At 40.5% G+C, this 23,116-nt stretch overlaps 1 protein-coding gene across 1 annotated transcript in view; it reads left to right on the plus strand.

Moving 5' to 3' along the window:
- The window catches only part of CFAP20DC (CFAP20 domain containing), a 277,854-nt gene that overhangs the window by 139,136 nt on the left and 115,602 nt on the right, over positions 1-23,116 (plus strand). Inside the window, exons 9-10 of the mRNA XM_061622079.1 lie at positions 15,012-15,151; positions 16,187-16,367. Of these exons, the coding sequence (XP_061478063.1) occupies positions 15,012-15,151; positions 16,187-16,367 (321 nt within the window). The remainder of the gene's footprint in view (positions 1-15,011; positions 15,152-16,186; positions 16,368-23,116) is intronic.

Raw genomic sequence — 23,116 nt, forward strand, 5'->3', positions numbered from 1 at the left:
CCCCAGCCCCAGCCCAGCTCTAGCCCGGCTCGGTGCGACGGCGGTGGCGGCAGTAGCCCGGCGCAGACGAAAGCACCAAGCTGCATCCTGGTAAGGTACGAGGGAGACGGCATAAAGAGGGGGGATGCTGCCCTGTATTTCCAATATGTTGTAGCCTCCGGCAAGGGGAATTTATATAGAAAATTACCCCATAAAAGCCGTCAGTGGTGGAGCTCCCTCGTCCGTAGCTGTTGCGCCTCCACCATTTTCAGTTCCTTTGCAGAGGTTACAGGATGGTCCAATATTGGCTGGCTATGCATATCTTGTAAGATTGTAAGATGCTGCAAGGGGGTGAAAATCTGTTTTAAGGAATGGGAACCTTTTTATGCCTGCCTCCTGGTAAGGTTTCTAGCCAATCTCTCAAATGATGGACTACAAAATCACCCAAATGTGACTTGTAAATATTGTTCTTCAAGTATCCATGCATAGTCACATATGTTGCATACTTTCACTGTTTAAGAAACTAATAATAGAGGCAAACCACAAAGCTTCTTTCTGTCCTTTATATATTCACAAAGAATAAGGGAAAATGTCAGACAAATTGCATTGCTCTTACACACATGCACATACACACAAACACACACACTGGCCTTCCTTAGAAAGAGGTTTTCTATTCTCTTCCTCCCCTCTAATGTTTGCTAGACTGAAGTTCCTAATTCATCATGTACAACTAATTTCCCTGAATTACAAATATAATGATATGCTGTTGAAGAGCAATTCTGTGTTTTGAATGCTTTCGACAAAATTAATAAAACCAGCATGTATCCAGTTAATCATTACGTGTGTAATTTGACTAAAATTTTACACTGTTAATTCCTCCAATTCCCAGCCCAGATTAAGTACTGACTGTTAGTCAATGTAGGACTGTAGGAAGTAATTTTTTTTTCCATTAATGGGACCATGGTTTAATTGAACACAAAATCAAGTCTGGTTGCTTAAATTGAGCAGTTCAACTTGCTAATGACAAGATGTATTGGTCCACTAAGCACAAATCAAAACCGGTAATTTACTTAAAAATTAGCAGTCTCTTTGTCTGAGTGTTTTGTTTCCACAGCAGAAATACTCAGAGGCATTTCCTCCCCCCCCCCTTGCTTTTAGATATAGACAGGTGCACAATATAGTTCACTTCTTTCTAAATATGAATCATTCTTTGATAGCATACCTTTTGGCCATCCTGCCAATCCTCATGGTGCAAATTATATCCCTGATAGCACAATTCACACATTATGTAAAACCTGGGATTGCAGTTTCTACTCATATGTACAAATTTATACACAGGAGTCAGTCTAGAATTAACATGGCACACTTACATGAAAAGTAGTTTTATAATAGTTGAAGGTTCTTTATACAATAAAGCCCAGTAATACTAATAATGGCACTCTGCCTACTGTTAGCCCTAGAAAGGAATGGGGGATGTGTGACCATTCAGATGTTGTTGGAGTTCAGTTCCTATCGGCGTTGGCCGTGCTGGCTGGGGTCAATGGGAGTTGGAGTACAGCAACATCTGGAAGGTCACGGCTTCTCCATCCCTATCCTAGACAGAGCCTTGTGCTGTTACGATATCTCCTTAAGTGACACCTGGTATTTCCAGATCACATTGTAATTTGAACTATATCTCTAAAATTAAGGAAGGTGTTTAAGTTGCTCAAAAGTCACAAGTGAGAGTCTGCTGGCACAGAATGGGGCCCTCTTTGTGTGAAAGATGGGGGAGTGAGTGGGCTGTCATAGGTGAAAATGGGATGGGAGTTGTTGCTAAGTCCACTGGGTGTTTAATCTATTTGAATGTCCTATGTGTGTGTTCTTGCCTAGGTATATAGTTAAATTGGAAGCTACTTTTTGTCCTCTTAAATAATAAAATACTCAGCAGCATGTGTAAAAGCATGTCCAAAATGTATCCATGTGCACCCAGTAATATGCTACTGAAAAAGGATCAAATTTTTGTGTCCTTTGTACTTACTATTTAATCAAACAAAAGGAATCCATTTCAGCATTGTCACTGCATCCTTTTTGACAAACAGCAAAAACTGAAATGGAAAACCTACTTAAGTCAGTTTATAATATGGCTAGTAGTAGCTATGGTTCAGTTTTGTGCTTCCTTCCAGGTGGGGATTTCTCCTTTGCACTAACATAGATAAGCAGCAAGGATCTGAAAATTCTCCCTTTCTTAATAGCGTAACTGGCAAGTCTTCAAAATGTTATATAGTAATAATAATAATAATTTAATATTAATCAAAGTGCCTATAGTTTGATAATTATACTATAGTTCCATTACTGAGTTTTAATTTTGTTAACATTTACAGTTGATTTACAGTTTTGGCAAATGGAGCAGTAATTGTTTTCTAAGCTCTGAGTCCTGAGTTTTGTTTTAATTCCCCTACATTTACTACTTTAAGTTTTTAATATTTTAATTAGTTGAAATTTCAGCTACAAGTTTGTGGAGATTTCCCCCTGCTTTTCTTCAAGGCTGCTTGCTTTTTATTGGAATAAATATCTGCTGTTTGTTGTCTGGGGGATGACTACAGACATTTGGAACAATTATGGTGCTCCCAGAATGAATGCTGCTGACGGAGCTGTTTAAACTTTCAGAACCCAGCAGACTTTGGAAAAACTTCCTGCAGGTCTTGTATAATCTTGTATGAACTTTTATGAACTTCTATAAAGACCTTGTTATCCTCTGTATGTAATTAGTCATGGGGTGCTGAGCTTGTTAAGTTTGTTACAATGGTTTTGATTAGTTTGAGGAGAAAGGAAACACTAGTCTCTTAAATATTCGAATATAGTATATATCTGTTCACAACTTAGCTTGCCTGGGTTCTTTGTGGATCTTTCCTGAGGGCTTGTGATATCCCTGTTGTTGTTATTATGTGCCTTCAAGTCGATTATGATGGCGAACCTATGAATCAGTGACCTCCATGAGAATCTGTCATGAACCAACCTGTTTAGATCTTGTAAGTTCAGGTCTGTGGCTTCCTTTACGGAATCAATCCATCTCTTGTTTGGCCTTCCTCATTTTCTACTCCCTTCTGTTTTTCCCAGCATTATTGTCTTTTCTAGTGAATCATGTCTTCTCATTATGTGTCCATAGTATGATAACCTCAGTTTCATCATTTTAGCTTCTAGTGATAGTTCTGGTTTAATCTGTTCTAACACCCAATTATTTGTCTTTTTCGCAGTCCATGATATGCACAAAGCTCTCCTCCAACACCACATTTCAAATGAGTTTATTTTTCTCTTACCTGCTTTTTTCACTGTCCAACTTTCACATCCATACATAGAGATGGGGAATACCATGGTCTGAATGATCCTGAGTTTGGTGTTCCATGATACATCTTTGCATTTGAGGACCTTTTCTAGTTCTCTCATAGCTGCCCTCCCCAGTCCTAGCCGCCTTCTGATTTCTTGACTATTGCCTCTATTTTGGTTCATGACTGTGCCAAGGTATTGATAATCCTTGACAAATTTAATGTCCTCGTTGTCAACTGTAAAGTTACATAAATCTTCTGTTGTCATTACTTTAGTCTTCTTGACGTTCAACTGTAATCCTGCTTTTGTGCTTTCCTCTTTAACTTTCATCAGCATTCGTTTCAAATCATTACTGACTTCTGCTAGTAGTATGGTATCATCTGCATATCTTAAATTATTGATATTTCTCCCTCCAATTTTCACACCTCCTTCATCTTTGTCCAATCCCGCTTTCCATATGATATGTTCTGTTTACAGATTAAACAGATAGGGTGATAAAATACACCCCTGTCTCACACCCTTTCCAATTGGGAACCAATCAGTTTCTCCATATTCTGTCCTTACAGTAGCCTCTTGTCCAGAGTATAGGTTGTGCATCAGGACTATCAGATGCTGTGGCACCCCCATTTCTTTAAAGCATTCCATAGTTTTTCATGATCTACACAGTCAAAAGGCTTTGCTGTAATCTATAAAGCACAGGGTGATTTTCTTCTGAAATTCCTTGGTTCATTCAATTATCCAACGTATGTTTGCAATATGATCTCTGGTGATATGATCTCTGGTGCCTCTTCCCTTTCTAAATCCAGCTTGGACGTCTGGCATTTCTCGCTCCGTATATGGTAAGAGCCTTTGTTGTAGAATCTTAAGCATTACTTACTTGCATGGGATATTAAGGCAATAGGTGATATCCCTTGAAGGAGTAAAGTTTATATTTTCTTGCTGCATGCCTGCTAAGTCCTTTTCCAGAAAATCTGGAAAATCAGTGACCAGATCTCCTGTGGATCCTCCTCAGAATCCCAAGACACGTTGTTCAATAAAATCCTTTCACTAGCTTCACCCGGGTTAACAGGATTATTGGGATAGCCCAAGACTCATTGTTTAGAGAGATCCTTTCACTGCCTTCACCCATGATGGTTCGTGTTCATGCACAAAAAGGTCAGGCTTATGCTAATTCAGCATTAAAGGGACAGGCACAGAAATCAATTGTGGATTACTGTGTCCCAAATGGAGATCTTCAGCAGTTAAGCCCCAACTGCTCCACACAATGGCAGACCGGCAGACCGGTGATTGGGCTTTGGGTTTTCCCAGTAACCCTGTTATCATGGGTTTTAACACTGCCAATCTCTATCAACTGAGGGGTAAAACAAGGCTGTATCTTGGCCCCCTTTCTGTTCATCCTGTATACTAATAATTTAATTCCTGGTATGGCCTCTCTGTCCTTTTTTCGTCCTTGAATTGATAATCAGAAAGTATCAATATTGCTTTATGCTGATGATTTGGTCTTGGTTTCCTAACAAAATAGGACTCCAAATAGTGTTTGGTAAATTTGGTCAGCTTTATAAAGAGGAACACTTGAAGGTCAACTATTCCAAATCTAAAATTATGGTTTTGGGGAAAAGGGCTCCAGTGCATAAATGGTCTCTTGACGGGCATAACATTAAACAGGTTCAATCATTTAAATATTTAGGGCTTCATTTTAATAAGTTTTTACCAGGGAAGCACCATTTAGCTGCAGTTAAATTAGCAAGTTCTAGGTCTATTGGACAGCTTAGGAAGTTTTTCTTTCCTAGGGCAGGTCAGTTGGTGAATCCTGCCCTGAAGATCTTTACAGCTAAAATTATTGCCCAAATGTTATATGGGGCTGAAATCTGGGGGGGGGGGGATACCTCAAATCCATGTTGGAGTTTCTCCAAAATAAATGTATGTCTCACACCCTTTCCAATGGGAAGCCAATCGATTTCTCCATAATCTGTCCTTACAGTAGCCTCTTGTCCAGAGTATAGGTTGCGCATCAGGACAATCAGATGCTGTAGCACCTCTATTTCTTTTAAAGTATTCCATAGTTTTTCATGATCTACACAATCAAAGGCTTTGCTGTAATCTATAAAGCACTGAGTGATTTCCTTCTGAAATTCCTTGGTCTATTCCATTATCCAAAGTATGCTTGTGATATGATCTCTAGTACCTCTTCCCTTTCTAAATCCAGCTTGGACGTCTGGCATTTTTCGCTCCATATATGGTAAGAACCTTTGTTGTAAAATCTTGAGCATTACTTTACTTGCATGGGATATTAAGGCAATAGTTCGATAATTACTGCATTCCCTGGGATCCCCTTTCTTTGGTTTTGTGATATATATTGAATGCTTCCAGTTTGTGGGCCATTGTTTAGTTTTCCTTATTTGTTCACAACTTTTTGTCAAAATCTGGACAGATTCAGTCTCAGTAGCTTGTAGCAACCCTATTGGTATGCCATCTGTTCCTGGTGATTTCTTTCTTGCAAGTATTTTAAGAGCAGCTTCCACCTCACATTCTAAAATTTCTGGTTCTTCATCATACGCTTCCTCCATGAATGAATCCGTCATCCTTGCATCTCTTTTAAAGAATTCTAGAGGAGAAAAATGTGTATATCACATATAAAGTGGCTCAGTTCGCTCTGGCGATGAAGAGGTTGTGTTCTTGTTACTTGAAAAATTTAGAACTTTTAATATGATTGTTTCAACAGTTATAATGATATTATCAAGTGATATTCAATGCAGATTTCGTGACCTATTTTAAATGTTATATTTCTTTTAGTATTTTAGTATTTTAAATGAGTTTAATAATATTGTAAAGGTCTGTGCCCAATGTACAATAAAGGATTGATTTACAATTTTAATCAGTCACAGCCATTTTTGCCAACTTGTCTGCCCACATTGAACTCTATTAGCAGTGAAAGGTGCTCACCTGCATGAAATTCCATCAGTCACCTGCATGCAGTTCCTTCTCACCTGTGGCAATGTTGCATTAATGTTCACTTTTCAGGTATGGAACCTCCCAAAAGACATGTATTTGACACATAGTATAAGGAAGCTAGGAGTGCAACCATAGCTCAGAAAAATTGCAGTTTGAGGAAAGAAATATAAAAAAGTATTTGTCTAATGTTATTGTTATTCAGCTTTTCCTCAAATTCAGATTATAAGAATCTATAAATATAGTAACAGTGTAATTGCTAAACCAAAAATCTCTGTACTAATTACCTAAAATATTACAGTAAAAGAAGAAACGATAATTAAATAGCTAAACTAATGAGAATGGTGAATCAAAAGAGAAATATGGCTTTTTTTAAAGGCAATTAGATAGTGCACCCCCAGGTGTTACCATCCAAACTGTAAAGGTGTATAGCCCTAGGTAAAGTAGGAAAGTAATGAGTGGGTGTATCCCTGACCTATGCCAAGTTTTTCTTTTCTTTTTGTGTTAACTACAGAAAATGGAATGCCTTAAGCTCCAGAGTTTAATCTGATCTTTTTTTTTAACCTTGCGCTATGAATGGGAGATAAGTTCTACTACTGCTATTCCTTCTCTTTCAAAAAACCCAAATCAAGCCTTTCTGGAAGTGAGCACTTTGATAAGTTTAATCTTCTGTTTAATTTAAAAAATCATATTTTATCTTTTAAACTTTATTTTTATGTTATTGCAGTCTTAATCAAAAGCTAAATTACTTTTTAGTCTGCTTTTAACTATACCTAGTTGTTCAGTATAACAAATGACGTGTACGAGTTGATGTAGCCAGTTAATTGCAGTCAATTAATGTGATCCTGAATCGAAACTATTCATCTTAATCTCTTTTTATAATTGTGATGTTCACTGCCCTCTTATCAAAGCACTCAGAAAATTAAAGAAACTGATGCTAAACTGAAACAGGTCATCTCTCCTGAGGGAGCTCTTTCATCACTCCTTAGAATTATAGAATTTCCACCCCTTTTTTTGTATGGGCAAGAGACATCAAACAGTGGAAGATTATTCACTTTCACTAGCTGCAGAAAAGTTGTGAAGCAACTTTGGTGGGTAATTGAAGCCTTCCCATTCTACCTCCATCCCCAGAAAACAAACTGAAAGCTCAGGAGGAAAACCTGATGGCTCACCAGTATCACTTGGGCCTAGCAACATACATCTTGTTGTCTGTCTGTCTTTCAGTATGGCACCTTCCTCACTGCTTGGGCATGGGAGGGAGGTGATGAGGGCAAATATAGCTTGATTCCTCTGTTAATATGTGGGAAAACACAATGGCTAGCTTGGCTTTCATGTGAAAAAACTGGGAGAAGAAGAAAAGAAGCTTTTGGTATGTTTTGTATACTTTTTGAAGACTGTCGGGAGCTAGAATCATTTAGGTATCATCACTGGACTGAAAAGGTGAAATATATCTTTGCTATTGTTTAAAAATGCAAGAGAACATTTTTTCATTCATTGCTAAGCCTGTGTATTTGCAGGTTTTCTTTGTGGGTTGTTTCCATTTGGTATCCGCTGACAGAAGACATCCATTGACAGAATGGGAAAGGAAGCAACTTTTGGCAATTCCCTCTCTCCTCTTCAGTCCCCTCCCATTCTCCACCTGAAATTTGAGAGACCTTATGGAACAGACTGGGGTGGATGGGGATCTGCAGGAAGGGAGGAACTGTCAAAAAGTGCCTCCCTCCATTCCACTGACAGATTCCTTCTGTCAGTGGAGGAATCCCAATTGGATATCATCCTCTGTCTCATACATACATAATACAGTAGGGCCCTGCTTCTCGGTGTTCTGTTAATATGGAGCCAGCGGGGCAATCAGCTGGAGGGGGGGCTGGAGCTCCCTGCTCTCCAGCTGATCTCGCCGGAGGAGAGGAAGATCAGCTGTAGAGCGCTACTCTCCTCCTCCTCTTCTGGCGGGATCTCCTCTTCGCGATCTCCTCCTCTTCTGGCGGGATCAGACTCCTGTGCTCGAACGTGCCTGAGGAGGGGAAGATCAGCTGTAGAGTGCTACAGCCGATCTCCTCCTCTTCTGGGGCGATCAGACTCCCGCCTCGAGCTGATTGTGCTGGAGGAAGGGAAGATTAGCTGTAGCACACTACAGCTGATCTTCTCCTCCTCTTGCGCAATCAGTGGGTTAGGTTACAGACCCCTGTGCTACAGCTGATCCGCTTTTCGGCGGTTTTTGCTTTTCGGCAGGGGTCTGGAACCTAACCTGCCCTATGAGTGGGGCCCTACTGTAAACATCTTTTACAAAAAAAATGACTATTCAAGATCCAAAGTTTAGTATCTATTGCTACTTCTATTAATGCAACAGGGAGGAGGTGGGGGAACCCCAAGATGCCGAAAAAAGGAATTCTTGAGTAGGAAATCCAAATAGATTTATTAAAAAGGAAGAAGCCCAACGCGTTTCGGCCATATATCCAATGTCGTCGATATCATCCAGTGTAGCTGTCCTAAAATCTATGTAGGTCTAACAACAAGAGTCCTCAAAAAGCATATAGGGGAACACATAAGCAACATCAGAAACAACAGATCAGGAGCTCCCCTGGTTGATCATTTTGCTAGATGTGGACATTATTTATTTTATTTATTTATTTATTTTATTTAATTTATATACCGCCCTAAGCCCGAAGGCTCTCTGGGCGGTGTACATAAAAGATAAAACAAGCACAGTGTATAAGTACAATAAATACAATAAATCAAGAACCAAAAACAAACAAACAATAAAAGAACCAAACAACGTCCAAAATACAAGATAATAGTGAGATACTGTTAAAATACACTTTAAAATGCCTGGGAGTATAAAAAGGGTTTCACCTGGCACCGAAAAGATAGTAGCGTCGGCGCCAGGCGCACCTCATCGAGAACACTGCTCCACAGTTCGGGGGCCACCACTGAAAAGGCCCTAGTTCTAGTCACCACCCTCCGAGCTTCTCGATGGGATGGCACTCGGAGGAGGGCCTTAGATGTTGAGCGCAGTGTACGGGTAGGTTCATATTGGGAGAGGCGTTCCACCAGGTATTGCGGTCCCATGCCGTGTAGGGCTTTATAGGTCAAAACCAGCACTTTGAATCTAGCCCAGAAACAAATAGGAAGCCAGTGCAGACGGGCCAGAACAGGTGTTATATGAGCGGACCTTCTGGTCCGCGTCAACAATCTGGCTGCTGCATTCTGGACTAGCTGTAGTTTCCGAACAGTCTTCAAGGGCAGCCCAACGTAGAGCGCATTGCAGTAGTCCAATCTAGAAGTTACCAGAGCATGAACAACTGAGGCGAGGTCATCACTGTCCAGATAGGGACGTAGCTGGGCTACCAATCGAAGATGGTAAAAAGCATTCCGTGCCACCGAGGCCACCTGGGCCTCAAGAGACAAGGAAGGATCGAAAAGAACTCCCAAGCTACGAACCTGTTCCTTCAAGGGGAGTGTAACCCCATCAAGAACAGGATGAACATCCACCATCTGGGCAGAGAAGGCACTCACCAACAGCGTCTCAGTCTTGTCTGGATTGAGCTTCAGTCTGTTAGCTCCCATCCAGTCCATTATCGCGGCCAGGCAACAGTTTAGCGCGTTAACAGCCTCACCTGAAGAAGATGAAAAGGAGAAATAGAGCTGCGTGTCATCAGCGTACTAATGACAACGCACTCCAAAACTCCTGATGACTGCACCCAGCAGCTTCATGTAGATGTTAAAAAGCATGTGGGACAATACCGATCCCTGCGGGACTCCACAATGGAGGGTCCAGGGTATCGAGCAATGTTCCCCAAGCACTACCTTCTGGTGATGACCCACCAAATAGGAGCGGAGCCACTGCCAAGCAGTACCCCCAACTCCCAACTCCGTGAGTCTTCCCAGAAGGATACCATGGTCGATGGTATCAAAAGCAGCTGAGAGATCAAGGAGAATCAACAGAGTCACACTCCCCCTGTCCCTCTCCCGACAAAGGTCATCATACAGGGCGACCAAGGCTGTTTCAGTGCCAAAACCGGGCCTAAAACCGGATTGAAATGGATCAAGATAATCAGTGTCATCCAAGAGCCCCTGGAGCTGGCCGGCAACCACCCGTTACAGCACCTTGCCCAAGAACGGAACATTCGCCACAGGTCTATAGTTGTTCAAGTTATCTGGGTCCAAGGAGGGTTTCTTCAGGAGCAGTCTCACTACTGCCTCTTTTAGGCAGTCAGGGACCACTCCCTCTCTCAAAGAGGCGTTTATTATCTCCTTGGCCCAGCCAGCGGTTCCGGTCCTGCCAGCTTTCACCAGCCAAGAGGGGCAAGGGTCCAGCACAGATGTGGTCGCCCGCACCAGTCCAAGGATCTTGTCAACATCCTCAAGCTGCACAGACTGAAACTCATCCAATAAATAAGGACATTCCTTAACAGATTTAAACTTTTGGGCGTTACAAAAAGTAAATGTGCACGACACTCAGATTCTACTTAGGAGAGAATTAGCGTGGATTTTAGAACTAAAAGCTCTTGTTCCTAGTGGACTAAATGAGGAGTTGGAGTTACCTCCCCTTTTATGAATCTCACACTACAGAGATGATCCCTTGGACATAGCTGTGGCAAATTCCTCTGTCTCACAGCTAACAGGCATCCAAGTGAGTGTATAAAATCCCACACTCTCAGCTTTTGCTGCTACACGGTTAATTTCCTATTGCACAGAATCGGTGTAGAGATTACATGCACATTCTGCATATAAAGCAGTTCAAGATAGACATTTTAGATTCATTATGTAAGTATTTATCTATTTTTCCCAATACATTATATGATCATATGCTGTATGATATGATTATGCCACTAAATGGATTATTGTATGATTTTATCTATAGCCCCTGACGAAGGCCAAGTCTCGAGTGGCCAAAACACGTTGGGCTTCTTCCTTTTTAATAAATCTATTTGGATTTCCTACTCAAGAATTCCTTTTTTTGGCACCTTGGGGTTCCCCCCTCCTCCCCCCTCTTACTGCTTTTGGATGCCATCCACCCCTGTTGTTTGCTTACTTCTATTAATGGGCAGTATTTGACAATATACTCAGCCAATAATGCATTTAATATATCTTCAGCAAGATATCAGATAGTTTATGAATTTCTCTTTTTTAAAAAATTTAAATATACAGTAAGGATTGATTGTCTACTAACAACATAGAAATTGTTAAGAGCCAAGCATGTTCAGGTTCAAAACACAAACAACACGTTGGGTTCTAAATTATTCGGTGCCATGTTTTCAAAGGATGGCTTAAGAAGCTCCTTTTGTTCTTTCATATTTTGTGGAATAAGCATGCTTCAAATCTCAGTGCATTTTATATAATTTGAATATATTCCTGTTTATGCCAGGATTACCCTAGTGTGGACTTGAAAAACTTCCCTCCTCCTGCCCCATCTGAAAATATAATATTCTGCAGTTAATCTAACCTATTCAGAGATAAATAGCACAATCCTAAGTGCCCTGCCCTAGGTTAAGGAAACCAGGCCCAGACTCAGCTGTGGCTTTTTCTGTTTTTATTAAAGTAATAGATACATCCAAAGCAGTTCGCCTCAGTAACCTAACTACTCTTTCTAGGAACTTTGCACTGCTCTCACTCTGAGCATGACCACGTGACTCTAAGATGTTGACTCAGCAACTGGGTTCCCCCCTTGAGTCCCCTTAAGTAGGCTTGGATCTCACACACAAACAAAGACTCCACCTCAGCTCAGTCTGTTGAACTTCCTGCCACAAGCGCCTCCAAGTGTGGGGCAAAGGTGGTTTGATCTCAGCTTCCCCCCCCCCAACAGATGGGGGCTGCTAGCTGTCAGTTCAGGCAGGGGAACCTGGGCAGCACTCAGCTGGGAAACGTCTGACATGCAAGGTTGAATCTCTGGCAATGGCAGCATGTCCAGTTGGAGATTGTCAGACGCGCCAGGTGGCATTTCCACAGGGGAGTCAGGAGCTGAGGGAGCTGAGCTGTCCAAAACGGGGGCTGGGGAACCCTGTGAGTCTATCCCACTGTCTGCCCCCTCCCCAGGTTTCCCGACCAAGTCCTCATCCTCTGTTTCGCCCTAGTCTATCCGCTCCCTCCCTGCATGGCTCACAACACTAACCATGTATACAAAGAAGTAAGTCCCATTGAGTTCAATGAGATGGGCAGCACACTCCCAACTCATCAGAGGCCAGCAGAGGCTGCCACATCCAGCTGCTGCTCGGAGGCCTTGTGGAGGGGAGGATGCTGGCTGTGACAGGAGGGTATGGTGGAAGGAAAGAAAATATATATTTTCTTCCACCACCCCTTTCCTTGGTGTACCTGCTACCACGATGGAGGGACCGCGGGAGGGAGACAAACAGGACCTGGATATTGTGTAAGTCCCCTCCCTCAGCCCCTCCTCCGACACACCCCTGGAGTGTCCCTTTTGGAGGGCTTCTGCTGGCTTCCACTGGTTCCCCTTATGCCAGGCTGGGCTAGCAGTGGGCTCCGTTTCTACAATAATCGGATTTGCCATCGGATTAATTATTATTTCTGGTATTCTCTGTCTTTGCGGAGAGAATTTTGAAGTTGCAGCACTCTGTGCCTGGTTTCAGATTCATTCTTTTTTTCCTATTCTTTTTTTAAACTTTGTTTTGAAATCATCAGTGTGAATGATACTTCTGTCAATCTATTTTCTATGTGAGCTCTTCAAATGTGTATTCCCTTTCACTGATATCAATGAAGTGTAACTGACAGACAGAAAGCAGCAGGAGGGAATGAGGTGTCGATTGTAAGCAGCCGCGGGAGGGGGAAGACACTTGATTATCTGCCTTAATCTGCTCTGCAGTGCACTTCAAAAGGAATGTAAGCAGGCAATATTTACAGAGTTCAGAATAAAGATTGATACCAGTGTTGTGAATAAATAGTGATTATAATATTGATAATTCTCTGCAAAGCAAAAAAAAAATATCGGGAGAGATAGGAGGAAAAAGGAATCAGGTTGTTAACAACCACTAGGGAGCCACATTTAAAAATGAAACGTAAAAAAGTAGAAGATTCCATTCCTAGGCTGGGCTTCCATGGCGGACCCCTGGCAGAGCCAGCTGGGTCCCAGCTCCACCATGGCTGAGCCAGGATGAGGTGCTTCTGCCGGCATAGCCCAGCTGAGCCTGCAGGGGGTCTGCCATGTTGAACTCCCCTCAGCCCTGCTTAAATGGCAGTTGAATTGCACCCTTCCTCCCTAGTGAGTGTATTTTCAGCCATAGAATCAGTGAAAATCAACTGTATCATCTTGCACAGCTTAAGCACTTTTTGCTAAGGCAAAGTCAACCCACTGTGGTGATGCAAAATCTGTGGTTTTAGCTCTTTTCCCCCCCTTTTTTTTACATTTATTTGTATAAAGTTCTCTGGAACTATCATTGGAAGGTGGTTATGAAAATACTCATAATAAATAAAATACAAACACAAGGCAAAAATTACTAAAACACACAGGAAGCAATGTTTGTAGTTACAATATTACAGGAAAAGCCAAAACAATGTGTTTCTAAAACCTTATTTTGCTGAGATTAACCAAAATGGAAAAATAAGGAATATTTGGACTCTAATGTAATCATGCCACAACTTTAATAGCTAAAGAAATAGAGGGATATGCGTTCAGCTGTGAAGTCAAGACAGTGCTAGTCCATTGTCAATACATGAGCAGTTGCAGAGTCCAGTGTCTCTGTTCCAGCATCATAGAAATAACATATTTGTTACCAATTGGAACCCAAAACAGTGAATTAAAAAAGTTCATTTTTAATAAGTAATGATGAAAATCCGGCCAATATGTACTGCGGTATACAGAATAATAGCAGCTGATTTCTGAGCTTTTCTATATCTATATATCTATATCTATCTATCTATCTATCTATATATCTATATCTATCGATCGATCGATCGATCGATAGATAGATAGATATAGTTTTTGTTTAAACATTTTTTGTACTTTCCATTATCCTTAATGTATGACGACTCACAGAGTTTACATTTAGAATAGATTTCAGAGTCTGTGTCATCTGGTTGGGCAACAATGAGACATATCAATGGAGAAATATTTTCTGACTTAAATAAAAGTTGCTTGATAAGACTAGGCTGTGATTTTGGGAACATAAGAAGAACCTGCTGGATCAGGCCAATGGCTCATCTAGTCCAACATCCTGTTCTCACAGTGGCCAACCAGTTGCCCATGGGAAACCCGCAAGCAGGACGTGAGTGCAAAGTCTCTTTTTAACTTGAAATGCACAGTATTTTATGAGGTAGCTAACCAGCAAAAGAAAAGGTAGCAAGAAAAGCATTGATTCAGCTACCATGATCTAGGTGGCTGGTGCTGGCAACATGTTCCTCAGTGCATTTGAACCCACTACAGCAGATTTTACCACAACTCATTTCATAGGTCAGGCCACTTTTCCATTTACTCCACAAACACTTAGCTGACTGACATGCCTATTGCCAGTTTCTGTGCCCAGTCCTTGCTCACAACACATTGATGTCACCTCACCTGGATTGTATTGGGATGTTTATGTCCAAAAACCTATGGAACTGAGGGTGATTGGTGGCAGCATATCAGTAAGAGCACACTAAATTCCACATAAATGATTTTGCCATTATATCAATCATATCTAGGCAAGATTTCTCATTTGATATTTACTTTTGCCTGGTTTAGCCAGTGGTTGCTTATGACAGTTCCTATGATTTCTCCTGTTAAATTCTATGTCCCACATTAGCATGTGCACAATACTAATATTAATAGCATTATCTTATTTTTTTAGTAGACCATCTATTGAACCGGGGATCAGCCACTACACGAAACAGTAAAAATCAAGATGTATCCCATATTGCATTTGGATCAAAGGTTCTTGGGCCACCACCGCCTTCAGGACGAAGGTTCAGCACAAGGGCATCTGGAGAGGTAGGAATAAGAATGTAAGATGGCCCATCTAGCCCAGTATCCTGTTTTCACAGTGGCCAACCAGATGCCTATAGGAAGCCTAAATGCAGCACCTGAGCACAACGGTGCTCTCCCCACCTGCAGTTCTTAGCAACTGGTATTCAGAGACATAATGCCTCCGACAATGGATGTAAACCATTGTGAACCGCCCAGGGAGCTTCGGCTATGGGCGGTATATAAATTTAATAAAATGAAATGAAATGAAATGAAATGGAGACAATAGACAAGAAATCAGAAGGCGGCTAGGACTGGGGAGGGCAGCTATGAGAGAACTAGAAAAGGTCCTCAAATGCAAAGATATATCACAGAACACCGAAGTCAGGATCATTCATACCATGGTATACCCGATCTCTATGTATGGATGTGAAAGTTGGACAGTGAGAAAAGTTGATAAAAGAAAAATAAACTCATTTGAAATGTGGTGTTGGAGGAGAGTTTTGCGGATACCATGGGCTGCAAAAAAGACAAATAACTGGGTGTTAGAACAAATTAAACCAGAACTATCAGTAGAAGCTAAGGTGATGAAATTGAGGTTATCATACTTTGGACACATCATGAGAAGACATGATTCACTAGAAAAGACAATAATGCTGGGAAAAACAGAAGGGAGTAGAAAAAGAGGAAGCTCAAACAAGATGGATTGATTCCATAAAGGAAGCCACAAACCTGAACTTACAAGATCTGCACAGGGTGGTTTACAACAAATGCTCTTGGAGGTCGCTGATTCATAGAGTCACCATAAGTCTCAATTTGAAGCCACATAACACACACAAAATATCAACATTGCTTTGTTTGAAGTTCTCTCAACACAAATGATGGTATTGCTGAGATTTTGACGGTGTTGCATACTTGGCCAAAGTGTGCATGTGTGAGCACAGACATAACCCAACTTTGGTATCTTTTACTATTTTAAAACATTTTCTGGTGCTTTTAATTTTAAACTGGTTTAGTTGTCAGTATTTTTCCTTCTGTTGAGAACTTTGTTTTCTCTTAAAGGTAGCAAAATCTGGGAGCGTCAGAATTAGCAGATCATGCCAAATGCCAGCTTTGGAAAAGGGAAAGGAACCAGTTCAAGACACTGCCAAGTCTGAATGCTCTCCCTCACCATTTGAAATTGCTTTAGATCAAGGGAACAAAGACAGTGTTCACCACACGAGTCAGACATCACTGGACAAGGGTAAGATGCTAACATGATAACTATAAAGGCTAACATCACAGCAGTTACTGAACTGTCCATTTATAATATCCTTTTGTGGCTACAAGAAGTTTTTGTGTATATTGGTTGTTTAATATGTCTGTTGCTTTATAATGATGGCCCTGTCAGTATCATAGTTAATGAAGATAATGGTTGTAAACAATGGTGATTTCTTCCTAGTTTATCATGCTTCTTGACCTGTGCACCTAGGATAATTATGTTATCCTAATTCCATAACCATTTTCTAATAGCACTTTACCAAAAATTACCGTATAAGGTTCTTACCATATATGGAGCAAGAAATGCCAGACGTCCAAGCTGGATTTAGAAAGGAAAGAGGCAATAGAGATCATATTGCACGCATACATTGGATAATGGAATGGACCAAGGAAATTCAGAAGGAAATCACCCTGTGCTTTATAGATTACAGCAAAGCTTTTGACTGTGTACATCACGAAAAACTATGGAATGCGTTAAAAGAAATGAGGGTGCCATAGCATCTGATTTTCCTGATGCGCAACCTATTCTCTGGACAAGAGGCTACTGTAAGGACAGAATATGTAGAAATTGTTTGGTTCCCAATCGGAAAGGGTGTGAGACAGGGGTGTATTTTATCACCCTCTTTGTTTAATCAATATGCAGAACATATACAGAAAGCGGAATCGGACCAAGATGAAGGAGGTGTGAAGATTGGAGTGAGAAATATCAATAATTTAAGATATGCAGATGATACCATACTACTAGCAGAAGCCAGTAATGATTTGAAACAAATGCTGATGAAAGTTAAAGAGGAAAGCGCAAAAGCAGGACTACAGCTCAATGTCAAAAAAGATTAAAATAATGACAACAGAAGATTTATGTAATTTTAAAGTTGACAATGAGGACATTGAACTTGTCAAGGATTATCAATACCTCGGCACAGAATGGAGACAATAGTCAAGAAATCAGAAGGTGGCTAGGACTGAGGAGGGCTCCTATGAGAGAACTAGAAAAGGTCCTCAAATGCAAATGAACACTAAAGTCAGGATCATTCAGAACATGGTATTCCCAATCTCTATGTATGGATGTGAAAGTTGGACAGTGAAAAAAGTGGGTAAGAAAAAAATCAACTCATTTGAAATGTGGTGTTGGAGAGCTTTGTGCATACCATGGACTGCGAAAAAGACAAATAATTGGGTGTTAGAACAAATTACCTCCTCTTCGGATGCACACCTTAACGTGGTGAGAGGGGTTGAGAGTGTTGAAGAAGCTAAGAGCAATTCCGTCAGGAGTCTAGACCAAGAGGCTAGACTCCTAGCAGGGGCACCCAAGAAGCTGACACACCAGACTAAGATGCATCCAAACTCAGAGGAAGGCAGTGGTAAACCACCTCTGAATATCTCTTACCACGAAAACCCTATGAACAGAGTATCCAAACTTGGAGGTCACTGATTCATAGGGTCGCCATAAGTCGTAGTCGACTTGGAGGCACATAACAACAACAAAGAACAAATTAAACCAGAACTGTCACTAGAAGCTAAGATGATGAAACTGAGGTTGTCGTACTTTGGACACATAATGAGGAGACATGATTCACTAGAAAAGACAATAATGCTGGGAAAGACAGAAGGGAGTAGAAAAAGAGGAAGGCCAAACAAGAGATGGATTGATTCCATAAAGGAAGCCACAGACCTATACTTACAAGATCTGAACAGAGTAGTTTACGACAGATGCTCTTGGAGGTCACTGATTCGCCATAAGTCGTAATCAACTTGAAGGCACATAACAACAACAATAGCACTTTTATCTGCTTTGCTCATGGTGAGTTATTTTAGCTACCTGAGAAAAAGAAGCATACTAGTATGAACATATTTTGACGAATATAAGATGTAAACATTATGAATTGTGCATTCCCATCTATAGTCAAACTGAGTCACACACACCCCTCCATGGTAACCTTATAATGCATTCAGCTCTGCAAACTATCATACTGCTACTACATAGCTACAACTTGTAATTTGCAAAGCTCAACTAAGATAAATTTCAACACATTTTCTTTTTTAAAAAGTTTCACTGTGAACCAGTCCTTAGAATTCTGCATTTAGGTTAAATCAAGAAAGTGGAAGTGCTGTAATATTATTGTTATTACTATGCTATCACTGTACACCACACCTTACAGAATTACATAGCCAAGATAGAGAGGTCCTTGCTCCCAATGAACTTAGAGCTTAAAATAAACTGTTTAAAATAGATGGAGGAAGAGACATGCATACTGGGAGAAGAATGCCATGGGAAATGCTGTTATACATCCTTAAACTTGATTACAGCTGGGAATAAGAGAAAGGCCACACAGAAAAGGTAATAACTTGAATTTGGGTGAAGTTGTTTAAGGAAGCAGGAAACCTTTGTTGGTGAAGGATGAGAAGAGTATGGCAAATAAAACAAGAAACAAAAATGAATAAATAAAACAAGAAACAAAGATGTATAAAGGCTGCAGTTAGCTTTAAAAGTTAAGACTTGATATGGAAGGGGATGGGAAGCCAGTGAAGGGATCTGAAGAGGGGCATCACGTGGTCTGGGTGAAGGAGCAGATGGATTGTTTTGGCAGCTGAGTTTTGGACAGAGATGAGAGTACTGAGGTATGAGACAGGAAGACCAAAATAGAGGAGGTTGCAGTAGTCCAGGAACCACCAGTAACAGATGGCATACCAATAGAGTTGCTACAAGCTACTGAGACTGAATCTGTCCAAATTTTGACAAAAAATTGTCAGCAAATATGGAAAAGAAAACAATGGCCCACAGACTGGAAACGTTCAATATACATCCCAATTCCAAAGAAAGGGGATCCCATGGAATGCAGTAATTATGAAACTGGTGCCTTAATATCCCATTCAAGTAAAGTAATGCTCAAGATTTTACAGCAAAGGCTCTTACCATATATGGAGTGAGAAATGCCAGATCTCCAAGCTGGATTTAGAAAGGGAAGAGGCACCAGAGATCATATCAAAAGCATATGTTGGATAATGGAACAGACCAAGGAATTTCAGAAGGAAATCACCCTGTGCTTTATAGATTACAGCAAAGCCTTTGACTGTGTAGATCATGAAAAACTATGGAATGCTTTAAAAGCCACAGGGGGTGCCACAGCATCTGATTGTCCTGATGCGCAACCTATACTGTGGACAAGAGGCTACTATAAGGACAGAATATGGAGAAACCTATTGGTTCTCCATCAGAAAGGGTGTCAGACGGGTGTATTTTATCACCCTCTTTGTTTAATCTATGTGCGGAACATATACGGAAAGCGGGATTGGACCAAGATGAAGGAGGTGTGAAAATTGGAGGGAGAAATATCAATAATTTAAGATATGCAGACGATACCATACTCTTAGCAGAAACCAGTAATGATTTGAAACGAATGCTGATAAAAGTTAAAGAGGAAAGCACAAAAGCAGGACTAGAGCTGAACGTCAAAAAGACTAAAGCAATGACAGCAGAAGATTTATGCAACTTTAAAGTTGACAACGAGAACATTGAACTTGTCAAGGATTATCAATACCTTGGCACAGTCATTAACCAAAGTGGAGATAATAGTCAAGAAATCAGAAGGCAGCTAGGACTGGTGAGGGAGCGATGGGAGAACTAGAAAAGGTCCTCAAATGCAAAGATGTATCACTGAACACTAAAGTCAGGATCGTTCAGACCATGTTATTCCCAATCTCTATGTATGGATGTGAAAGTTGGACAGTGAAAAAAGTGGATAAGAGAAAAATCAACTCCTTTGAAATGTGGTGTTGGAGGAGAGCTTTGTGCATACTATGGACTGCGAAAAAGACAAATAATTGTGTGTTAGAACAAATTAAACCAGAACTGTCACTAGAAGCTAAAATGATGAAACTGAGGTTATCATACGTTGGACACATCGTGAGAAGACACGATTCACTAGAAAAGACAATAATGCTGGGAAAAACAGGAGTAGAAAAAGGAAGCTCAGACAAGAGATGGATTAATTCCATAAAGGAAGCCGCAGACCTGAACTTACAAGATCTGAACAGAGTAGTTCATGACAGATGCTCTTGGAGGTCATTGATTCATAGGTTCGCCATAAGTCGTAATCGACTTGAAGGCACACAACAACAACAAACAGTAGTCCCAACTGAAGCAGACTTTTAATTGAGGGACAGAGAGGAACAAACATAGGTTTGCAATGTTGTATAGGGAGAGGCAGCAAAACTTGGCAACTGAATGAACGAGGGAAGGAAAGCGAAAATAGAATCAAAGCTGAAAGGCAGGCTGTGTGCCCAATCAGAAGAGTAAATTGTGATGTTCTCAATAGATAAGGGATTGAGAAAAGTAAAACTTGGGAGGAAAGGTCATTTTTTAGCATGTTGAGTTTGAGATAGCATTGAGTAGAAATATTAGGCACGCAGACTAAATACTGGAGGAGAGGTACAGTTGAGAGATCTTTTCTTGTGTCCAGAGAAGGGAACAAAGAAAGTGAGGGGCCTGGAGGCAAAGTCCAATTAGAAAAGGGTGAAGGAGTTGGATATGTTTAGCTGGAGAAGAGCTGATTAAGAGGTGATATGATAGCCTTTCAAATATTTGAAGATGGCTATCTCATAGTGATGGGGCAAATTTGTTTTCTGTTGCTCCAGACAGTAGGATCTGAACCAATGGGTTCAAATTACCCCCAAAAAGGGATTTAGACAAAACATTAGGAAGAACTCCCTGATGGTACAAGCAAGCTGTTCAAAAATTGAACAGATTGCCTTAGAAGGTGGTAGACTCTCCTTCATTAGAGGTTTTCAAACAAAGGCTTATATAGTCCCCTGTCAAACATGCTATAGTAGTAGATTTCCTGTAGTGGCAGGGGTTTGGACTTCCGACTCTAATGATTCTATTATTCTGTTCTTTTTTAACTGTGTGAGGGTAGTTTAGGCTGAGAGATGGTGACTGACCCAAAGTAACCAGTGAGTTTCAAGGCTTGAGCACAGATGTCACAGCACTCTTATTCATTATACCACATTATCTGTTAAAGGAGAAACTATATATTGCTACTCTGGATAGGCATCTAAGGTGTTCTTCATACACGTATATGCATCACATTATCTTAGTTGGCAAATGCATATACATGGATACACATCTCTCAGTTTATGAATAGACAGTAAACAGTATAGATAATATGCAGCTGATTGTGTGAACTGACCCCTCTGAAAAAACATTGTATTGGAGGTGAATGAAGTCAATAAATGAATGGTATGTCTGGAATGACATAATTACAAATACAAATCACCAACGGATGAACATGCATTTATGAACCAGCTTTATTCATTTAAAACTATTTTGCAAACTCAAAAGTTCCACTGAATTCTATGTGTATTTTATTCAAGTTTGCACAAGGTTGCAACATGAAACTTACTTTTACTTATCTCTACATATTATGCAGCCACACCCTCCTGCCCTAGTAAATGAGAGTGGCTGAAGAAGAATATGTTCAAAAAGTGATGGCCAAAAAGGCCGTGAGATAGTCAGCAGTATGGCACAAATTTTATGTTCTTTAACATCTCTGCTGTCCCAAAGTAAGGGAATAAATCTCTGTGTTTCAAAGGATTGTACAGCAATTCACATAAATGTCTGCACTGCAGGGATTATGGAAATCAAACACCCTGCAACAGAATTTGCTTCAGAACATTGATAAAGATTTGTAGGATTAAACAAAGACTACCAGAGCAGTGCATATAAATAAAGAATTCCCATGCTTTCATGATTAAAGAGAAAGAACTAAAAATAAATTATTCTTGTAAGCCCTTATTAAATTTAAACACCAAAAGAACCCAATCATCAAGAATGGTAAAACTTTTTACTTGTCCTACTTAGTTACTAATGTCTGCCTTTCATATTATTACATTCAATATCTCTGTGGAGCAGGTTTCATTTTAAAAAATAAAAAGGCAAAGTGGTTAGCTTGCTATGCAGTTTGTCTTCTGGGCAGTGAGACAGGTGCTTAATGAACAATTGGTCTCCTGTACATACCTATCAAAGCTATGCTGTTGCATTGTTAGCTCCTAGGCAATCTGACCAGCCTTATAATGACCTAAATCAACAAAGGTGCTCAAAGGTGTACAGTAGGAAGCTGTCCATATTCATCACATGCTAGATGGGAATGGACAAAATGGGGGCACCAAAAAATTAGGGCATTGCTGGCAACCAGGGATTTTCTCCTCATCTTATTTTGCCCCATTTTACCTCTGCCCTGAACAAAACGGGATTTTTTATTATTCATTTTAACTTATAACCTGACTCTTGTCAAAGCCTCAGGGCAGTTTACAGAAATGTTTGAGAATTCCAGTAAAAGTCTATTAAAATTAAAATTCCTAAAATCCTAATGTTAACATTTCCAACCCTCTGCCAGGTTAACTTTTGCCATGCCTCTGAAATTTGCTGAAGTTCATGATAGTTCACAAGAGCCAGGGTTTATAGAACTCATCACAGTAGAATGGCCTCTAGATTATGTTAAGCATAAATAGTGGGGACTAGTTCCAGTCTGATTAAAGGGTTTACAGCTTCTGGTCATCAGTACCACCAGAGTCAAAATTCAGAAAATTATCAAACACCACACTACCAAGAACTCTGTGATCAGGAGAAGCTGAAGGTATCAGTGACCCATCCCATCCTTGCCACAAAGCTTTCCTAATGTGATTCCTTCCATTCCAACACCTCCTTGCCCTCCCAACGTGGAAAGACAAGACATG

This window comes from Rhineura floridana, chromosome 3 (genome assembly GCF_030035675.1).
Source record: "Rhineura floridana isolate rRhiFlo1 chromosome 3, rRhiFlo1.hap2, whole genome shotgun sequence".
Lineage (NCBI taxonomy): Eukaryota > Metazoa > Chordata > Lepidosauria > Squamata > Rhineuridae > Rhineura > Rhineura floridana.